Below are 22,903 nucleotides of genomic sequence, written 5' to 3'. Positions count from 1 at the left end.
ATGTTAATTAGTTAGGGATTATGGGTAATTAATCCCCTGTATGTAATGGCCTCTGTTTTTTTTCCTCTGTTCCTTATGACACCAGCAGCACACACACATAGCCAGGCAATCGTGCATTTATAACACTAAATAAAAGAGACCGGAACAAGACATTGAACAATACCGCTGGCATTGCCAGCTGCGACATTGCCACATCAAGCAGGCAGGGCCATAAGGCCATGCCCCAAAGAAGAGTGATTCTTCTGTGATTGATTGGAGCAAGGATTGCTAAGATGGGATTATTGGATTGGTGGAGCAGGCATGGATGACGTCAGAGCCTTGATTATAAAAGAACGCTCTCCCCGACATTTTCCTCTCTTGGCTGTCTCTCGTCTTCTGGCTTTGGTGGTGAGCGGTGACGATTTCGTATCTCGCTCTGCTTCAGGATTTCACGGCGAACGGTCGGAGTTCATAGCGCTCCTGTGCGAGGGGGATTCATTGACGAGTGCGTGAACATTTTGTAGCGCTCTGTGCCGGGGACATTGGAAGTCTGGACGAACAGGAGGACGAGCGCGGCTTAGTGAACGAGGGCGCACTGAGGCCTAATTCCCGCCAGGGCCTGTGCCACGGCCAGATTGCACGCTCAGGGCCTGGACGAATCCTGACGAGGTTCAAGAACAGCTCAGAGCTAAGTGCCACAAAACAAATACACATTTTTACTTTTGTTCTTTTATATTTCCCTTTGTGTGTATACGGGTCTGTGTGGGGACGTCCCTTTAGGAATCATAGTTTTTAATTGTGCATTATTTTGTTGCTGGAATTTCTTTAATAAAGCCGGTATTTTTGTACATTTTAATTCCGTGTCGGGTTTGAGTTGATCATCGCAGGTTTGAAGATGTCGGGTGGAAGCTGTCGGGTGTCGGGTGGATGTACATGACAACTCGTATTTTTATAGGTACATATCACATAGATATAGATGTATATGACAACTCGTATTTATATAGGTACATATAATATAGATATCGATGCATATGACAACTCGTATTTATATAGGTACATATAATATAGATATAGATGTATATGACAACTCATATTTATATAGGTACATATAATATAGATATAGATGTATATGACAACTCGTTTTTATATAGGTACATATAATATAGATATAGATGTATATGACAATGCACTTTTCTATAGGTACATATCACATAGATATAGATGTATATGACAACTCGTATTTATATAGGTACATATAATATAGATATAGATGTATATGACAACTCGTATTTATATAGGTACATATATTATTGATATAGATGTATATGACAACGCACTTTTATATAGGTACATATCATATAGATATCGATGTATATGACAACTCATATTGATATAGGTACATATGATATAGATATAGATGTATATGACAACTCGTATTTATATCGGTACATATAATATAGATATGGATGTATATGACAACTCGTATATGTTCATGTTATAATATGAGTAACTCACCTTGCAGGTGACGATGGGGAAAATTTCATCATTGTTGGCCGAGCAGTTGAGGTCGGTCACCCTCCATTCATCGTCGTTTTTCTTTGACCATGTTGAAGACGTTGCATTCAGATGCACCTCGTCATCTGTACATAAATCAACACATGATTGAATTTTCGTTAAGTACAGAGTCCTGTCTCAAACACGGCTGTACAGGTGTTTCAAAAGTCTGGAATCATTCGGATGTTTATTTATTTTACAGTTTTATTTTAATAATTGATCAAACTGCAAGCCACTGACGTCAATTATTAGCTTCCGATGGACTTAGTCAGAAACGGGGTCTCATGGATTGGGTCTCGTCCATGCGTCCGTCCATCCGTCCGTGTGTGCGTGCGTCTGTCCGTCCTTGCATCCGCAACTATATCTCGGAGATGTGTGGACCGATTTTGTTCATGCTTGACACAAAGACAATGCATGACGGTATACATGAGCACATCATTTTGTTTCGCGATCAGATCCAATATGGCCGACTGGGAGACTGGCGGTCATTTTAGTTGTAAAGCAACCCGATGTTGAACACGTCCTCAACCATTTCTCGGAGATGCATTTACAGATTTTGTTGAATCCTGGCACACAGATAACGAATGATGGCTTACATATGCACATCATTTCCTTTCAAGATATCAGATCCAAGATGGTCGACTGGAGGCCATTTTGTTACTTAAACATGTCCCCAAACATTTATTGAACATGCATGGTCAGATTTTGTTCGAACTTGGCACAAGCAGAGTACATGATCGCATGCATGTGCACCTCACTTTATATTGAGATATGATCAAAGATGGTGGACTGGTAGACTGGCGGCCATTTTATTTGTAAAAAAACCCGTATTGACCACATCATCGACCATTTCTCAGACATGCATTTACCGATCTTGTTCAAACTTGGCACACAGATAATGAATGACAGTTTACATATGCTGTCATTTATTTTCGAGATCAGATTCAAGATGGCTGACTGGCGGCCATTTTGTTACTTAATCGTGTCCCCATCCATTTCTCCGACATGCATGGACCGATTTTGTTCAAACTTGGCACAAAGACCATACATGAGTATACATATTACATATGTAGAAGATTTGGTTTTGTAATCCAACCAAAGATGGCCGACTGGCGGCCGAAACTCTGTACAGCAAAATTACTAAAACCCCGGGGTTTATGACATTTTATGTATTTTTACCCTCGCCAAAAGAGAGGGTATTGCATTTGAGTCCGCCTGTTTGACTGTTTGACTGTTTGTCTGTTTGTCCGCACAGAATAAATCTGATTTTCTCTGCAAGCGTTGGTCCGATTAACAGGAAATTTTCACCATAGGTGCAACTCCACCTGTAGAATTTTAAAATGAGAATTATGACGTCATAGACCACGTGGTTCGGCCGCCATATTGGAAAAACCGAAAACTTTGCATCTCCAAATCTCCGAAAGCGCTGAATAGAAAAAATTGAGACATGGCTCATTGTAAAGAACTCTCCATGGGGAATAAAATATGTTAATGATGATGTCATAGGTGCCTCCATTATTACGACATAATTCGACAAGTACAAAACTTCATCCAATCAAAATGAAATTTATTGAGCGTCATGCAGGCATAAATTGGTAGAGAAAAAAATAATGATGACGTCATCGGTCACGTGGTTCGGCCGCCATCTTGGAAAAACCGAAAACATTTGCACCTCTTATATCTCTTTAAGTCCTGCATAGAAAAAATTGAGACATGGCTCATTGTAAAGAACTCTCCATGGGGAATAAAACATGTTAATGATGATGTCATAGGTGCCTCCATTATGACGTCATAATTGGACAAGTACAAAACTTCATCCGATCAAGATTAAATTTCTTGAGCATAATCTAGGTATTGGCTTAGCGGTTAGGGTGCCGGCTTGGGATCCTCGGATCCTGGGTTCGAATCCCGGCCGATCGCTAAATTAACACCAGGGGGGTTGACTCAGCCTGTCATCCTTCCGAGGTCGGCAAATTTAGTTTTTTTTTTTTTTTTTTTTTTGCTGTACCAGCTTGCTTGCTGGCATGCAAGCATGCAAGTACCAGCTTGCTGGCATGAATGATCCTGGTGTGTACCCCGGTTTAGAATAGGTACACCGTATCCCTGCGCATCGTAAGAGGCGACTAAGGGTTGGCGCCAGGAAGGGCATCCGGCCATAAAAACATTGCCTCAAACAGGGAACCATGATTGTCATGAGGCCCGCAAGGCTAACCCCTGCTCTCACGGGGAAAATGGCCTTAAAACGATCATTCATTCATTCATTCATTCATTCAATCCAGGAATAAATTGGTGGAGAAAAAAAATAATGATGACGTCATCGGTCACGTGGTTCGGCCGCCATATTTGTTTTCACATAAAAGCCTTAAAAACGACTGAAAACACATCCTGGGCAGTGTCTGATTGCTCTTTCTTGTTCTTCTTGTTTTCTTGTGTGTCGGTTTCTTCGAACATTTCTTAACATTGACAAATCGATTTCTAGTGCATTCGTTTCTGATTTAATCATCGAGAACTTTAATTGTGTGTGTGTTCTCGTGGTATAAACTATTGATTTCACGTGATCCCAAATAAAAAAAAATCCAGTGAAATTAAATTTGGACTTCGTGGGGGGCCTCAAAGGTATCCTACCTCAAAGGTATCGTCTCATCTAAAAATAAAGATCTCAAATGTATATATATATATATTGATTGTCTGCCTCCGACATTGTCAAAATTCAGGTGTGACCTTGTAACACTGTTTATCAGCTACCTTTAAGGTACCAAGTGTCTTGTCGTACCACGTTCGGGGATGTGCACAGACCTTCCTTGATATAAGAAAACAAAATGGTTTTATTCATGACAACGACCACCTCGGTTGGAGTCTTGTTTTTTGCTTCCGCTCTGGGTCTGGGAGGCTGGTGGTTCGAGTCACAGATGGGTCATTCGAAACACCTTTAAAATGGTACGTGCTGCTTCCTTGCTTCAGATTCAACATTTAAAAAGATAGAACATGGACAAGCAACGCTGGGAAAGCAATGGCAAACCTCCCAGTATAAACCTTGCCAAGAAATTGCTTTGGCAGCATCAACGCTCTGTCAAAAATGTGGAGCATCAAAAAATAAATAATTACAATGGATTCGTGTTTGTGTTGGTTCCAAAAAGCCTTATTTTGTATTTGTTTTTAAATAATAACTACAGAGGCAAGGTGGGTAAAGAGAGAAACGGCTTTGGGACACAAGATTTTGAGGCAAACGCAGAGTTGAGGCATTCGGCTTTGTCACGTGCGGTGTCAGGTGTGTAGCCGTTTGAGGCAAGGGAGGGGATGGAGGGGGAACAAACACCAGTAACAGATGTGACTCTACCGTAAAGGAATCCGCCCTTTTGCGCACATACACACACACTCACGGAGACATACACACACGCACATACACACACATATACGCAAACACACGCACGTACACACACACACATGCGCACGAACACACACACACTAACGTGCACACACCTATGTACACACATACACACGGAGACACACACACGCACATACACACACATATATACAAACGCACGTACACACACACACACACACGCACACACATACACGTAGACACACACACACACACGTACACACACACACACACACACACACACACACACACACACACACACACACACACACACACACACGTACACACACCTACGGGAGCTCATCCGCCCTTTGCCAGGTGTTATTTTTGGTCCTGGCAGATGTCACATTCACACTCACCACTAGCAAAGCCAGTGGGGGTGTCGGTTTAGTCGCCGACCAACGGACCATGCAGCAGGTAGCACTGGGTTACCTGTTACCAGTGGCAGTCCCAAAATAATGACCTGATCATTTCACAGACAACCTGTGCACCTAAGGTGACGGAGGTAAACATTGAGAGAGTGAAATTATTGAGGATGCTGAATTATCATGAGGTCAAACCTAAAAGGACACTCACATGCACAATCACAAAAGGTACTCACTCGAGTTGGTCCATGAGATGAAGTGAAAAATACACGTGTGCTTGTCGAAGGGGTAGTAGTAGACATCAAAAGTACACTTGCTCACAACTTTAAGCAAGCCATCGTATAGCATCGAGCCGTTAGAGTACAACACCAGGAAGTCCGATGAGGGGATCCTTGACTCCGCAATACTGCAACAGATGGAGAACAGTTGGCATACAAGTTCCGAGTCTTAAAAATGAAAGGGTGAAGTTGTTCATAGTGGGAAAGTGATACTCTGCTCGGGTGTCTGGTGCATGGTCTTGAGTGTCATGTGGGCACGATCAATAGATATCAATGAAAGGAGATACGGGGCTATTCGAAAAGTTATCCAAGCAAGATCCATATTCAAAATGGAGGGCACTACCAATAAGAATAGCTACCCAGAAGGCAAGGCCTATGTCCGACGTCTTCATCGGGGAATGTACAGGCATGGTCTGTCTGGTAGGAATCCTGAGGAGAGCTCTCAGATCCACTTCCCGGCCGACGACCCTGAAGCCGACGGACCGCAGATAACCTAAGCAACTCCAGACGCCATCTGAGGCGCATCGGGTCCAGTGTCTAAATCCCGATTTACCTTCCTGACAAATTAACTGCCCCAGATAAGGACTGTACTTCCCGACATGCCGCCTTGATCAAGATATGGCCGAGCGTCACCATATGTGGACACACCTGCTAATGACTACCCATATCAGAACGGCGGGGCAGACTCTCTGATACTACACGCTCTGCTCAACCAACAGAAGCTTAACCAACAGAAGCAGCGTCACAATGGAGAAATTCTTATCCTGTGCACATAAGTACCTCTTAGTCGGTGATTTGTCATAAACTACAAACAGGTGCCACAGTCATTCCAGGAAAACAGAGAAGAAAGAGGGATAGAGACGGAAGACGAGAAGAGGGAGCGTATTGACGGCCCAATGCTCACCCGCATGCGAGCCGGTGGGCTCATGTAGGTCCAAATAAGGGGAGGGAGGGAATAAGGTGTGATGCAAAGTGTTTTGTGAGGTGCTAGGGTGAATGCGTGTGGCGTAAGATTAAATGGCTTGAGGTGCACAATCACTGAGCCTTGAAAAGGACAGTTGGTGCTTTGCGTTGATTGCTCGTGTGTCCAAAGGGGACAAGGTAGAATAGAGACAGCAAGAGAAAGTTGGTGTGAGTCAGTGTTTTTGGATGACGTTCCCGGGAACTCCTGCTGGATCTGCCTGACACTGGACCTCCTCGCTCACTCTCACATATTTTGCTGAGACTAGCTCGTTCTCCTGATCAGCTCGTTCTCCTGACTCCAGCTCGTTCTCCTGACTCCAGCTCGTTCTCCTGGTCAGCTCGTTCTCCTGACACCAGCTCGTTCTGATCAGCTCGTTCTCCTGATCAGCTCGTTCTCCTGATCAGCTCGTTCTCCTGACTCCAGCTCGTTCTCCTGATCAGCTTGTTCTCCTGATCAGCTCGTTCTCCTGATCAGCTCGTTCTCCTGACTCCAGCTCGTTCTCCTGATGAGCTCGTTCTCCTGACACCAGCTCGTTCTCCTGACCAGCTCGTTCTCCTGACCAGCTCGTTCTCCTGATCAGCTCTTTCTCCTGATCAGCTTATTCTCCTGATCAACTTATTCTCCTGACTCCAGCTCGTTCTCCCGACCAGCTCGTTCTCCCGACCAGCTCGTTCTCCTGACTCCAGATCGTTCTCCTGATCAGATCGTTCTCCTGACACCAGCTTGTTCTCCTGACACCAGCTTGTTCTCCTGACACCAGCTCGTTCTCCTGACACCAGCTCGTTCTCCTGACACCAGCTCGTTCTCCTGACACCAGCTCGTTCTCCTGACACCAGCTCGTTCTCCTGCCACCAGCTCGTTCTCCTGATCAGCTCGTTCTCTTGATCAGCTCGTTCTCCTGATCAGCTCGTTCTCCTGACCAGCTCGTTCACCTGATCAGCTCATTCTCCTGACCAGCTCGCTCTCCTGACCAGCTCGCTCTCCTTACTCCAGCTCGTTCTCCTGATCAACTCATTCTCCTGATCAGCTCATTCTCCTGATCAGCTCAATCTCCTGATCAGCTCATTCTCCTGATCAGCTCATTCTCCTGATCAGCTCGTTCTCCTGATCAGCTTGTTCTCATGATCAGCTCGTTCTCCTGATCAGCTCGTTCTCCTGATCAGCTTCGTTCTCCTGACTCCAGCTTCGTTCTCCTGATCAGTTCGTTCTCCAGACACAAGCTCGTTCTCCTGATCAGCTCGTTCTCCTGATAAGCTCGTTCTCCAGACACAAGCTCGTTCTCCTGATCAGCTTCGTTCTCCTGATCAGCTCGTTCTCCAGACACAAGCTCGTTCTCCTGATCAGCTCGTTGTCCTGATCAGTTCGTTCTCCAAACACCAGCTCGTTTTCCAAACACCAGTTCATCGATCATAAATTGACGTTTGTGGTCAGACAGACAGAAAGACAGACAAACTCAACCAATGGCTTAACCCCGCTTTTCGCGTCGCACACGCCGGGTAATAATTAGTCATTAGATAACAAGAGACGGCGTTCGATTGACTATCAGCAAAAGGACTCACGTTTCAAAGAGATGCAAGTTCGGTTTCCAAATTTTGTGGATTGGAAAAGAGATCTTCTCCATGGGAAACTGGTTCTTGTTCCAGGAAAGTCTTGGATCTGCCCATTTCTTCAGTTGCAGGAACAAAGTGGGCAAGGAATGAGGTGAAAGCATCCGTATGATGTTCGTACTGTATACACACATAGATCAATAAACTCGACTGGTTCTGGCTTGTGGACACAACCTGCCACTGCTGATTGAAAAATAATCCTAAACGAGAACCGCACTCAGTAGAGAGCATACCTCCACCAGGTGAACAGTTTACGTTTTGTATCCTAGATTAGACCAGTAAATCACAATACAGATTCACATTTTATCAAAATCATCCATCCACAACTTTTTGAGATATCCTACTATGTATCGTTTTTGGCGCTATCTCCCAATGGTGAAGAATAACTTTTAAAATTCTACAAGCTGGATCCGGATCTTCACCAAAATCGAATTGATTCTTCCTGGTGACACACGCAACAGGTCCAAGGTTCGTCCAAATCCGTCCATAACTTTTTGAGATATCCTGCTATATGTTGGTTTTAGCCCTATCTCTCAATGGTGAAGAATCACTTAAAAAATTAAATAATTCTCATATCCGATTCCATTTTCAGATCTTCACCAAAATCGAATCGATTCTTCCTGGTAACACACACAACCTGTCCACAACGTTTCGTCCAAATCCGTCCTCAACTTTTTGAGATATCCTGCTACGTATCGTTTTTGGCCAGATTTCCCAATGGTGAACAAATCACTTTAAAATTCTAGTAGCCGGATCCGAATCAGGCTCTTCAGCAAAATCTAATAATTTCGTCCTTGTCACATACGCTACATCTTTGACAAATTAAGAATCCGTCCACAACTTTTTGAGATATTTTGTTCACGGACAAACGGACAAAACAGGGGTAAAACATAGCCTCCATCCATCTTTGGTGACGGAGGTAACTAGAACAACGAAACATCACTGAGGCCTTACTCAGGGCTAGGAGGACTAAACCAAGCTCATACATTCATAGGTCGACGAGCACATCTACAAAGGTCGATGAATCATCAAATCGTCCCTTATTTAGTGTTGTACCGGTAACTGATACATAACATAATTTTTGAGTATGTATCGTCCCTCACTTCTCCCACCTTCTGTAGAACCACCTTAATAATACTGTTCAATACAAAGTTTCTGTTGAAGGCTTCAATCAGGAAGTGCCCCACCATCTTGTTCCAGAAAACATACACTCGATGACCAAAAGTATGTTCCACCCGAACATCAAACATCTCATTCCAAAATCATGGCCATTAATTTGGAGTTGGTTCCCCATTTGCTGCTATAACAGCCTCCACTCTTCCGGGAAGGCTTTCCACTAGAATCTAGTAAGGCTGCACTCTTCCGTGGTTCTTAACCTGGGTTCGACCGAACCCCAGGGGTTCAGTGAGCCAGTCTCAGGGGTTCGGCGGAGGTCCTCCGAAACGCGTTGCAATTTGTTTTTTGTTTTTTAAAAGTTTTGTATCAATTTTGAATCTTTGTGTAATTACGCTTATTATTAATATTATTATTATTTTGCTATGTATGTTACGAACGAATGGAAATGTTATTTGTAAGAATTGTATTCCCATCCCATTCATGGTTTCTCTGGTCTGTGTTAAAGATAAGTTGTTTCACACTGACTGTAGTAAGTTGAATCAATGAGCACCTGGCTAATTATTATGTTGATGGCGCTTACTTGCTTACTTACTTACTGGATTTTGGACTTTGCAGGTGTTCGGAAATTCCAGTGAATAGCCTCAATTAGCTTGCCGTGTGCCGTGCGTCATTGGTCGCGCCTTACTTTGGAGTTACTGATTAATTGAAAAGTAAGTTGGAAATGTTTGTGGATATGCAGGGCAGGATCAGAGTTATATTAAAGCCAAAAGTGGATGGTGATTATAAAATATGGTTGAATTACTCAGAAAATTGTTTGTCTGGTTGATTTGTTTGTGAAGTAAATGTTAGCTCTTTCACGAGCCTCGATTCAGTATACAAAAAAAACAAAAAAAAATTAGGGGGAGGTGATATAACTCCTTTGGTCGCAATTCAAAACTAACAATTCGCAGTTTTCTATGTAATATTATAATGGCATTTGAGGTGACATAGAGTTGAGTAGATAATAAATCCCGTCATCGTAACTATAAGTTATGTTTTCTTCGTTAAAATTTCTCAGTGTTCAGAGGGGTACTGATTATATTTAAGCATGTTCCTTTTTTAATTTTTGTCATATAATTATTTGCCCGAACTCAACTAAGATCAGTTTGTTACTTTTTTTCCTTTTTTTTTGCAGTATGTCGAGCAAAAAAAAGGAAGTGGTCGGAGGATTACGTGCGGTACGGGTTCGGTTCACGTGTTTGACGGAATGGGACGGAAGTCAGTGTCCTCAATGCATGCTTTGCAATGTCAACTTGAGCAACTCCAGCCTAGCACCAGCAAAACTACGGGAACACTTCAAAAAAACTGCACGGCGAGGGGCAGTACAAGGACGCAACGCTGGATGAATTCAAATTGAAGAGAGTCCGATTCGACGCAAGTGCTACCTTGCCCACTCTCGGCTTCGTTCCAATTGACAAACTGATCCTCACCGCATCGTATGAAGTTGCGTACCTGATCGCAAAGCAGCGCAAACCGCACATCATTGGCGAGACACTCATCAAACCGGCCGCGTTGAAGATGGCCAACATCATGCTGGGAAAAGCTGCTGAAAACAAGTTGTCTCTCGTTCCACTCTCAAATGACACCATCAGATGCAGAATCGACAACATGAGCAACGACATCCTCGCCCAGGTAGTTGCAGATTTAGTCGCGAGCCCGACGAAATTCAGCCTTCAACTCGACGAGACCACCGACGTTTCGAATTTGAGCCAGCTCATCTTATTTGTGCATTATGTCAAAGGAGACGAGATCAAGGAAGTCTTTCTGTTCTGCAGGCCTCTCACAACAACGACGATGGCAGCTGACGTGAAGAAGCTTGTGGATGACTTCTTCAGAAGCAACGGCCTCTCGTGGAACATGGTGTCTGCAGTTTCCTCGGACGGAGCTCCAGCCATGCTGGGATGCAACTCCGGTTTTGGAGCGCTGGTGAAGGCCGATGCACCACACATCATCGTCCCGCACTGCGTCCTGCACAGACACGCGCTGGCATCAAAAACCCTGCCTCCAAAACTGGCCAATGTTCTGAAAATCGTCGTTGAAACTGTGAATTACATGCGAAGCCGTGCTCTGAATCATCGCATCTTCAAAGAGCTGTGCAATGAAATCGGCTCTGAATTCGAAGTCCTTCTCTACCACTCTAACGTTTGACGGTTATCACGAGGGAAGGTAGTGAGCCGTGTTTTTGCCTTGCGTGTAGAATTAGCCCTGTTTTTGCGAGAACACCAGCATTGCCATGCAATGCACTTCGAAGAGTCAGAGTTCATCCTCGCCTTGGCGTAATTGGCTGACATCTCCGACGCACTCAATCATCTCAATTGCCAGATGCAGGGCGGTGGAGTGAATGTCATCGAATCTGAAGAAAAGCTGAGCGCTTTCCGAAAGAAGTTTCCGTTGTGGAGGCGGCGAGCAGAGAACGACAACTTCGCGAACTTTTCGCTACTGGACGAGTGCGTGAGCGGGATCGAAGATGAGTTTGAAGTTGGATGCACTGCTGTACCGGGGGAGCTGAAGCAAGCGATTGCCACGCACTTGGATGAGCTGGGAAAGTCATTTGACGGATACTTCCCCGACCAAGAGCAATACCCAGCATGGGTGCGGCAGCCGGTTACTTTCGATGTTGCAACGGCAGATGTCAATGACCAATACCTCGACGACCTCATCGAACTTCAGCAGAGTCAGACTCAACAACAACTCTTCGGCACAACAACACTCTCAACGTTTTGGTGCCGCCAAATGGAAGGGTATCCTCACATCGCTAAAATTGCCCTTGAGATCCTCACGCCGTTCGTTACAACGTATCTCTGCGAGCATGCGTTTTCGAAACTGGTGGGGAACATTAAAACAAAGAAAAGGAGCAGGCTTGCATGCGAAAATGATTTGAGGGTGGCCCTTGCCAAAACAAAACCACGCATTTCCCAGATCGCCTCCCGAAAAGAAGAACAGAAAACGCATTAAGATGCAATTCTTCTTTATTTTTTTTGTCAAATTTGAGGGGTTCCGTGAGTGTTCGGTGGGTTTCGTTAGGGTTCGGCGCCTTTAAAAAGGTTAAGAACCACTGCACTAGATGTTGGAACATTGCTGCGGAGATTTGCTTCCATTCAGCCACAGGAGTATTCGTGAGGTCGGGCACTGATGTTTGACGATTAGGCCTGGCTCGCAGTCAGCGTTCCAATTCATCCCAAAGGTGTTTGATGGGGTTGAGGTCAGGGCTCTGTGTAGGCCAGTCACGTTATTCCACACCGATCTCGCCAAACCATTTCTGTATGGACCTCACTTTGTGCACGGGGGCATTGTCATGCTGAAACAGGAAAGGGCCTTCCCCAAACTGTCGCCACAAAGTTGAAAGCACACAATCGTCTAGTGACTAGTCATTGTATGCTGTAGCGTTAAGATTTCCTTTCACTGGAACTAAGGGGCCTAGCCCGAACCATGAAAAACAGCCCCAGACCATTATTCCTCCTCCATCAAACTTTACAGTTCGCACTATGCATTCAGGCAGGTAGTGTTCTCCTCGCATCCGCCAAACCCAGATTCGTCCATCGGACTGCCAGATGGTGAAGCATGATTCATCACTCCAGAGAACGCGTTTCCACTGCTCCAGAGTCCAATGGCGGCGAGCTTTACAGCACTCCAGCCGATGCTTGGCATTGTGCATGATGATCTTAGGCTAGTGTGCGGCTGCTCAGCCATGGAAACCCATTTCATTAAGCTCTCGAAGAACAGTTATTGCACTGACATTGCTTCCAGGGACAGTTTGGAACTTGGTAGTGAGTGCTGCAACCGAGGACAGATTATTTTTACGCGCTACGTGCTTCAGCACTCGGCAGTCCCGTTCTGTGAGCTTGTGTGGCCTTCCATTATGAGGCTGAGCTGTTGTTGTTCCAAGACGTTTCCACTTCACAATAACAGCACTTACAGTTGACTGGGGCAGCTCTAGCAGGGCAGAAATTTTACGAACTCGCTTGTTGGAAAGGTGGCATCCTATGACGGTGCCACGTTGAAAGTCATTTAGATCTTCAGTTTGGCCAATTCTACTTCCAATGTTTGTCTATGGAGATTGCATGGCTGTGTGCTTGATTATATATACCTGTCAGCAATGGGTGTGGCTGAAAAAGCTGAATCCACTCATTGGAAGGGGGTGTCCACATACTTTTGGTCATATAGTGTATCTCGAGCATTTGACACAGTCTGACATCCGACATCGCTCTCCAAGGTCTCCGTCTATGGCTCTATAGCCCCCGCTCATGGTTTGTTGACTTCCGCCACTCTCATATTCAGATCGTGGGTCTTAATATGATCTCATCTCTCCCGGTCCAGAAATGAGTGCCCCAAGGCAGTCTTGGACCTAGCCCTGTTCCCCATCTTCATGAGCAATTTGATCTTCTCTAGAAAACCCTCCATCTCTTTGCTGATGACGCCCCCTCTCTGCTTCTTCACATGGACAGGCAGCAGCCTCTTCCCTCTACGGAATGTACACCATGATAGAATCAAGAGACGGTCCAACAATTGGGATATGTCTCTCAATCCTGACAAATCATACTCTCACTCTGCCTATCCAGACGGGCCGTGTGATGAAGTCTCCAATCTACGTTCTTAACAATCTTCCTGAAGAAGTTCAGTCACTCGTTGGGCCTCACCATCAGGCAGGATCTTTCTTGGGCAAACCACATTTTAAAGTTGGTCCCCTGTCAAGCCCAGGTGGTGACTGGCATCCTATGTCATGCCAAGTCGTTCCTTGGCAATTCCGAACTTATAACCACCTGCAAGATTGATGGACTATTGCCTTCATCCACAACTCAATAAAGCACTGCTCGCTCTCCTCTTTTTTTGGCCAAGCACTGCTAAATGAAGGTTTATGGAAATGCCAAAAAGGCGATTTGTGTTCGCCTTGTGTTTGTGTTCAATTCAATTGAAATATAATTTTAATGAATGAATTAATTGAATGAATGACTGAAAGAATGAATGATCAATGAATGAATAAATAAATGAATAAATAAACATAAATAAATAAATTAATCGAAAAAAAAAAGAAATAAATAAAAATAAATATATAAATAAATATAAATAAATAAATATAAATAGATAAATAGAAATAAATCAACAGAAATAAATAAATTATGGAATAGAAAAAAATATATAAATAAATTAATAAATAAAAATAAATAAATAAAAATATATATATATAAATAAATTAATATAAATAAATACAATACAATGAAATAAAATACAAGTTTGAAAGGCTTTTTTAAAAGCTTTTTTTCGGGCAGTTTACCGCCGCTGATGCACCGTCTTATACGCCACCTTATTTAACACGTTAAATTAGTTATTCGTGCTTGTTGGTTGTGTCCTTTATGACATCCCTAAAAAAAGTAAATTTCCTGTTTGGAATGATTTTCAATTTTGCTTAACTGCCGGACAGGTAAACGGATGCATATAAATTTACTTTACTCCTTTCTGCGCTCAATTAGGATGAGATTCCGTACAATTTGCCAAATTCAGAGCCAAAGTGCTGCTGAAATATGGGCGGGGTTCGTGTTCCAATTCGTGTTATTTGGTGTTCAAAATGTATAATTCAATTGAGATTAAGTATTTCTGACGTCATCATAAACTGACGTCTGTAGACAGAGACAAAGTGAACCAATTATTGCTTCCCTCCACTTTTAACTTCGCACACGCGGGGTAACGACAACTTATCTGAGGGTATAAATGATTATATGCATTATCTTTTTTCATTCTTACCAGTTCCCAATAAAAGACAACTGCAAGTTGCTGCTCTCTCAGGTCCTAGAGGAACACACAACAAACATCTACAATGTAAATTGTTTCAGGTAAAACAAAAAGAACAGTTCAAGATGAGGAAGAACAGCACTTCCTTTTGAAATGATCTAGCACAATAATGCTACATCATTGGCCTGTTACCCAATCTCAAATGGCCTGTTACCCCATCTCAAATGGCCTGTTACCCCATCTCAGATGGCCTGTTACCCGATCTCAAATGGCCTGTTACCCCATCTCAGATGGCCTGTTACCCTATCTCAAAAAGGCATCTTACTCGATCTGATATGGCACGTTACCAAATCTCAAATGGCCTGTTACCCCATCTCAAATGGACTGGTACTCTATCTCAAATGGACTGTTACCCTATCTCAAAAAGGCATCTTACTCGATCTCAAATGACATGTTACCAAATCTCAAATGGCCTGTTATCCCATCTCAAATGCCCTGTTAACCTATTTCAAATGGCCTGTTAGCCTATCTCAAAAAAGCATCTTACTCGATCTCAAATGGCATGTTACCAAATCTTAAACAGTCTGTTACCCTTTCTCAAAGGCCTGTTACCCCATCTCAAATGGCCTGTTACCCTATCTCAAAAAGGCATCTTACTCGATCTGATATGGCATGTTACCAAATCTCAAATGGCTTGTTATCCCATCTCAAATGGCCTGTTAACCTGTCTTAAATGGCCTGTTACCCCATCTCAAATGGCCTGTTACCCCCATCTCAAATGGCCTGTTACCCCATCTCAAATGGCCTGTTTCCCCATCTCAAATGGCCTGTTACCCAACTCAAATGGCCTGTTACCCTATCTCAAAAAGGCATCTTACTCGATCTCAAATGGCAGGTTACCAAATCTCAAATGGCGTGTTATCCCTTCTCGAATGGCATGTTAACCTATCTCAAATAGCCTGTTACCCTTTCTCAAAGGCCTGTTACTCGATCTCAAATGGCATGTTACCAAATCTCAAATGGCCTGTTAACCTATCTCAAATGGCCTGTTAACCTATCTCAAATGGCCTGTTATCCCATCTCAAATGGCCTGTTATCCCATCTCAAATGGCCTGTTAACCTATCTCAAATGGCCTGTTATGCCATCTCAAATGGCCTGTTAATCTATCTCAAATGGCCTGTTATTCTGTTTCAAATGGCATGTTACCAAATCTCAAATGGCATGTTACCCAATCTCAAATGGCATGTTACCCAATCTCAAATGGCATGTTACCCAATCTCAAATTGCATGTCACCCTATCTCAAATAGCCTGTTATCCTGTTTCAAATGGCCTGTTAACCAATCTCAAATGGCATGTTACCCTATCGCAAATAGCCTGTTAACCTATCTCAAATGGCCTGTTATCCTGTTTTAAATGGCATGTTACCCTATCTCAAATAGCCTGTCAACCTATCTCAAAAACAAGTTGTTCCACCGACGAGTCAACCTGACCCTGACGGATATCGTTCATGTTTACACTGAAAATGAACGATTTCATTTACAGGGAAAAAATATCAAAATCGAAGAATAGAAACCACCTGGGGGTGAATCATTCCAACCTAAACGTATCATGCTCACCTGGGGTGAATCATACCAATGTTGTCTTTGATTCCACCTTTTTATTTACAATGTCGAGACTCATGGAGGAGCTAGAACACAGAATGGATCAGGATGTAACACGGAATGGATCAGGATGTAACAAGGAATGGTTCAGGATGTAACACAGAATGGATCAGGATGTAACACGGAATGGATCAGGATGTAACACGGAATGGATCAGGATGTAACACGGAATGGATCAGGATGTAACACGGAATGGATCAGGATGTAACACGGAATTTATCAGGATGTAACACGGAATGGATCAGGATGTAACACGGAATGGATCAGGATGTAACACGTAATGGATCAGGATGTAACACGGAATGGATCAGGATGTAACACGGAATGGATCAGGATGTAACACGGAATGGATCAGGATGTAACACTTCAGGATGCTTCAGATATGAAATCTTTCCTCTTCTCCAATGGCTTGATCTCTGATCATCAATTTGGTTTCAGACCTGGTCACTCTACTCTGGACATGCTGCTTCTGCTTTCTCAACAATGGATGGAGGTCCTCATCGCCAAACAGGAAATTAGAGCAGTCTCCCTTGACATACCACGTGCCTTCGATACAGTCTGGCACCCCGCTCTGCTCACCAAACACTCCTCCTTTGGTATCCATGGAAATCTCCACGCATGGCTGGCGGACTTCCTCTCTGGTCGTAGTCAACGTGTGGCCCTGAATGGGTTTCTCTCATCTCCTCTTCCTGTTCAGGCTGGAGTTCCCCAAGGTAGTGTTCTGGGCCCTGTGCTTTTTCTGGTCTTCATCAATGATCTCTCTGACTCTCTTGAAAATCCTCTCTATCTCTTTGCTGATGACTCCACTCTCTGCCGCTCCATTCCTCATCCCTCAGATCGGCAGTCTGCAGCCTCCTCACTCTCTGCAGACCTGGACAAAATCACAGACTGGGCAAACAAATGGAACATGTCTTTCAATCCTGATAAATCTCACACTCTTACGATGTCTCTCCGAAAAGACCGACTGGAAAACCCTCCCATCCACTTTCTGAATAATCCTCTCCAAGAAGTTCTGTCACTCAAGCTTTTGGGTCTCACTATTTGCCATGATCTTTCCTGGGAAAACCACATTTCAAATCTGGCCTCCAAAGCCAGTCGCCGACTGGGCATCCTCCGTCGTGCGAAGTCCTTCCTTGGCACACCTGAGCTCCTCACCACATACAAGGCTTTCATCCGCAGCTCTATGGAATACTGCTCTCCCCTCTGGTCTGGTGCTCCTGCCTCACACCTAGCTCGTCTTCACGCTGTTGAAACCAAAGCGTTCAGAATCATTGGAATCTCCCGCGATGAAGCTAACTCCAAGGGCCTTTCACTCACTCACCGCAGGCAGGTTGGTGGTCTTTCCGTCTTCTACCGACTCCTCTCTGGCCTTGCCCCCCCCAGCTCTCTCTGGGCTCTGTCCCCCAAATATTCCTACAGGTCGCACAAGATCTGCCTGCAACCCTCTTATGGTTGAACTGCCAAAATCAAGACTTTCTGCTCACCTTCACTGCTTCATTCCTCTTTTCTCCCACCTCTGGAACAAACTCCCTCACTCTCTTCAATCCCACTCCACCCTCCAGGTCTTTAAATCAGCTGTTCACCACCATCTCTTAGCCTCCCCCATCGAAAACCTTGATCTTTTCTACCCCCGCTAATTTCGGTCCCCTTGTGTTTTATACCTCTCCCCCCCCCCCCCCCTCCCCTTCCCATGCCTCCTGCCCCCAAGCCCTCTCCCTCCCACACTTCTCCCTGCTCTCAAATGTTGTGGTTGTGTGCTTCCCCTTCTCTCCCCATCTTGTCTTCCGCTCCCTCTTTTTGTATATTTTGTTTGTCTGGTTGATTTGTTTGTGAATTAAATGTTAGCTCTTTCACGAGCCTCGATTCAGTGTACAAAAAAAAAAAAAAAAAAAAAAAAACTGAATGGATCAGGATGTAACACAGAATGGATCAGGATGTAACATGGAATGGATCAAGATGTAACACAGAATGGATCAGGATGTAACAGAATGGATCAGGATGTAACATGGAATGGATCCGGATGTAACACGGAATGGAAGAGGATGTAACACGGAATGGATCAGGATGTAACACGGATTGGATCAGGATGTAACACAGAATGGAACAGGATGTAACACAGAACAGAATGGATCAGGATGTAACACAGAATGGATCAGGATGTAATATGGAATGGATCAGGATGTAACACGGAATGGATCAGGGTGTAACATGGAATGGATCAAGATGTAACACGGAATGGATCAGGATGTAACACGGAATGGATCAGGATGTAACACGGAATGGATCAGGATGTAACACAGAATGGTCAGGATGTAACACGGAATGGATCAGGATGTAACAGGGAATGGATCAGGATGTAACACAGAATGGATCAGGATGTAACAGAATGGATCAGGATGTGATATGCAATAGAAGAGGATGTAACACAGAATGGATCAGGATATAACATGTAATTGATCAGGATGTCACACGGAATGGATCAGGATGTAACACGGAATGGATCAGGATGTAACACGGAATGGATCAGGATGTAACACAGAATGGATCAAGATGTATCAGAATGGATCAGGATGTAACACGGAATGGATCAGGATGTAACACGGAATGGATCAGGATGTAATACAGAATGAATCAGGATGTAACACAGAATGGATCAGGATGTAACACAGAATGGATCAGGGTGTAACACGGAATGAATCAGGATGTAACACGGAATGAATCAGGATGTAACACAGAATCGATCAGGATGTAACACAGAATGGATCAGGATGTAACACAGAATGGATCAGGATGTAACACAGAATGGATCAGGATGTAATGCAGAATGGATCAGGATGTAACACGGAATGGATCAGGATGTAACACAGAATGGATCAGGATGTAACACAGAATGGATCAGGATGTAACACAGAATGGCTCAGGATGTAACACAGAATGGATCAGGATGTAACACAGAATGGATCAGGATGTAACACGGAATGGATCAGGATGTAACACGGAATGGATCAGGATGTAACAGATTGGATCAGGATGTAACACGGAATGGATCAGGATGTAACAGAATGGATCAGGATGTAACACGGAATGGATCAGGATGTAGCAGCCCCCTTATTCCCAAGGTGGACGGAGTGGTACCCAACCATCTTACCTTTGCTTTTTTGAGTCCTTAATAGTTTCACCGGAGGGGACTGTCGGTGTGCTCTCTGTCCGTCCGTCCGTCCCACCTGTGGTTTTTCAGACTTTCTTTTCCGCATCCTTCAACATGTTGAACTGGAACTTGCTACCTGGACTCAATTATGATAAGTCACTGAACAATTTCCATGGGCCTCAATCTTGTAAAGAAATAAAGAAAAAAACATCATTGGTTTACCTGACATCCCTCGAGACCGAATGATGGAGCTCTATGCGTCAAATAACAAAATTATATGACGTCATACCCAAGGTTAACTGAACAAGAGGAGCTGTCTCAGGCCTTTTTAGGATCTTTATTCAGTTTCCGAACTGAAAAAATGGATTTGATTGAACACAATGGGGCACCAAATATGGCACACCTGTTATTTATGGCACAACCATATTTATGGCACACAACCATATTTATGGCACACAACCAGATTTATGGCACACAACCATATTTATGACGCACAACCATATTTATGGCACAACCATATTTATGGCACACAACCATATTTATGGCACACAACCATATTTATGGCACACAACCATATTTATGGCACACCTGTTATTTATGGCACCACCATATTTATGGCACACCTGTTATTTATGGCACAACCATATTTATGGCACACAACCATATTTATGGCACACAACCATATTTATGGCACATATTATTATTTATGGCACAACTATATTTATGGCACACAACCATATTTACGGCACACCTGTTATTTATGGCAGATTATTATTTATGGCACAACCATATTGATGGCACATATTATTATTTATGGCACAACCATATTTATGGCACACAACCATATTTATAGCACACAACCATATTTATGGCACACCTGTTATTTATGGCACATATTATTATTTATGGCACAACCATCTTTATAGCACAAATATGGCACACCTGTTCATTTAACTTTCCAAGCAGGTAAGCACATCTTGTCGATATTGCAATGGTTTATAACTACCCGAATCAATCCGTTTTCTAATTTTGATTCGGGTTCAGTAGTTACCAGATCGACGATGGTAGACAGTCGGACGTGAAGTTTGATGTCCATGTATTCGTCGTCATCGGCCAGGGGAATGACGAATGGATTGTATCCTTCAGTGAGTTCTTCAATCAGTCGTTCATGCCGAGAGTTCATCTTGCGTGCGTTTCCTGAGGGAGAAGCTGGGAGCACGTGTAATACCAACACCAGGATTATCATCCTAATGATCCCTACCTGAACCTGTGTCTAATTTACCAATCCCACACTTGGACCAAGTAGTCAGGGCAGAAATGTATAATTCCTTCATTGTTAGGGTAGTTGGGGTTGTCCGAGGGACGACGCTGCCACCTGGATGGCAGTTTATAGCTGCGTCGGGATTCAAACCCAGGTTAGACAGCTTTGTGCGAGTGTAGGCCCTCAATTCTCCCCCTTCGCTCCTCCCCTCCCAAACTCCCCCCCTTCCCCATCACCCCTCCCCTCCCAAACTCCTTCCTCACCCCTCCCTTTCAATTCTCTCCCTTCGCTCCTCCCCTCCTAAACTCCCCCCTTCCCCATCACCCCTCCCCTCCCAAACTCCTTCCTCACCCCTCCCTTTCAATTCTCCCCCTTCGCGCCTCCCCTCCCAAACTCCCCCCTTCCCCATAACCCCTCCCTTTCAATTCTCTCCCTTCGCTCCTCCCCTCCTAAACTCCACCCTTCCCCATCACCCCTCCCCTCCCAAACTCCTTCCTCACCCCTCCTTTTCAATTCTCCCTCCTCGCCCCTTTACCATGATTACTGCAAATTTCACAAATTCACATCCTGAGTGCTGCTGGGGAAAGAAATGGCAAACTTCTCCACCTGGCACATGTAAATTATCTTTGGGTAAAGAATTTGAATGAAAATGGGAACGAGTGAATGAATGAATGTCTGTTTGCAAGAAGCGATCATCCCTACCCATCAGGAAGGCGAGGCAGGTCAACATTGAAGTGGTTGGCAGCATGTCTGATGGTGAAGGTAATCTGCTGATTCCTAACTGGACAAACAGAGAGACATCAAAATAGATTTTCTTTACTGAGACAAACAATACAGAATCCATCATCTTGTGTCGTTATTAAAGGAAGAAAAATAAATAATCATTTATATTAGAATTACAATTCTGAAATACTTGTGGTGAATGCTCATGTACACACACCACCTATTTCTCCTTTTCTTCGATCTCTACTTTATACACACACACACACACACACACACACACACACACACACACACACACACACACACACACACACACACACACAAACATACATAAACACATGCATACATACACATGCATGCATACATACACAAACATACATACACACATGCATACATACATACACACACACACACATACATACACAAACACACACACATACACAAACACACATACACATGCATACATACAGACACAAACATACATACACACATGCATACATACATACACAAACATACATACACATACACACATACATACACAAACATACATACACAAACATACATACACAAACATATATACACACATGCATACATACATACACAAACATACATACACAAACATACATACCCACATGCATGCATACAAACACAAACACACATACACATACACATGCATACATACATACACAAACATACATACACACATGCATACATACAAACACAAACACACATACACATGCATACATACATACACAAACATACATACACACATGCATACATACATACACAAACACACACACACACATGCATACATACATACACAAACATACATACACACATGCATACATACAAACACAAACACACATACACATACACATGCATACATACATACACAAACATACATACACACATGCATACATACAAACACAAACACACATACACATACACATGCATACATACATACACAAACATACATACACACATGCATACATACAAACACAAACACACATACACATACACATGCATACATACATACACAAACATACATACACACATGCATACATACATACACAAACAAACACACACACATGCATACA

The 22,903-nt window shown here is 43.6% G+C and overlaps 1 protein-coding gene across 1 annotated transcript in view; it reads right to left on the bottom strand.

The window, feature by feature from the left end:
• Window positions 1-22,903, bottom strand: part of LOC137419578 (5-hydroxytryptamine receptor 3A-like) — a 71,279-nt gene that overhangs the window by 39,455 nt on the left and 8,921 nt on the right. The window contains exons 2-7 of the mRNA XM_078771065.1: window positions 21,786-21,864; window positions 20,874-21,031; window positions 15,024-15,068; window positions 8,082-8,188; window positions 5,517-5,686; window positions 1,495-1,619 (exon numbers count right to left, since the gene is read on the bottom strand). Coding sequence (XP_078627191.1) covers window positions 1,495-1,619; window positions 5,517-5,686; window positions 8,082-8,188; window positions 15,024-15,068; window positions 20,874-21,031; window positions 21,786-21,864 — 684 coding nt within the window. The remainder of the gene's footprint in view (window positions 1-1,494; window positions 1,620-5,516; window positions 5,687-8,081; window positions 8,189-15,023; window positions 15,069-20,873; window positions 21,032-21,785; window positions 21,865-22,903) is intronic.

Source organism: Myxine glutinosa, chromosome 1, assembly GCF_964187855.1.
Source record: "Myxine glutinosa chromosome 1, kmMyxGlut1.1, whole genome shotgun sequence".
Classification (NCBI taxonomy): domain Eukaryota; kingdom Metazoa; phylum Chordata; class Myxini; order Myxiniformes; family Myxinidae; genus Myxine; species Myxine glutinosa.
This window is presented reverse-complemented; position numbering and strand designations above follow the sequence as displayed.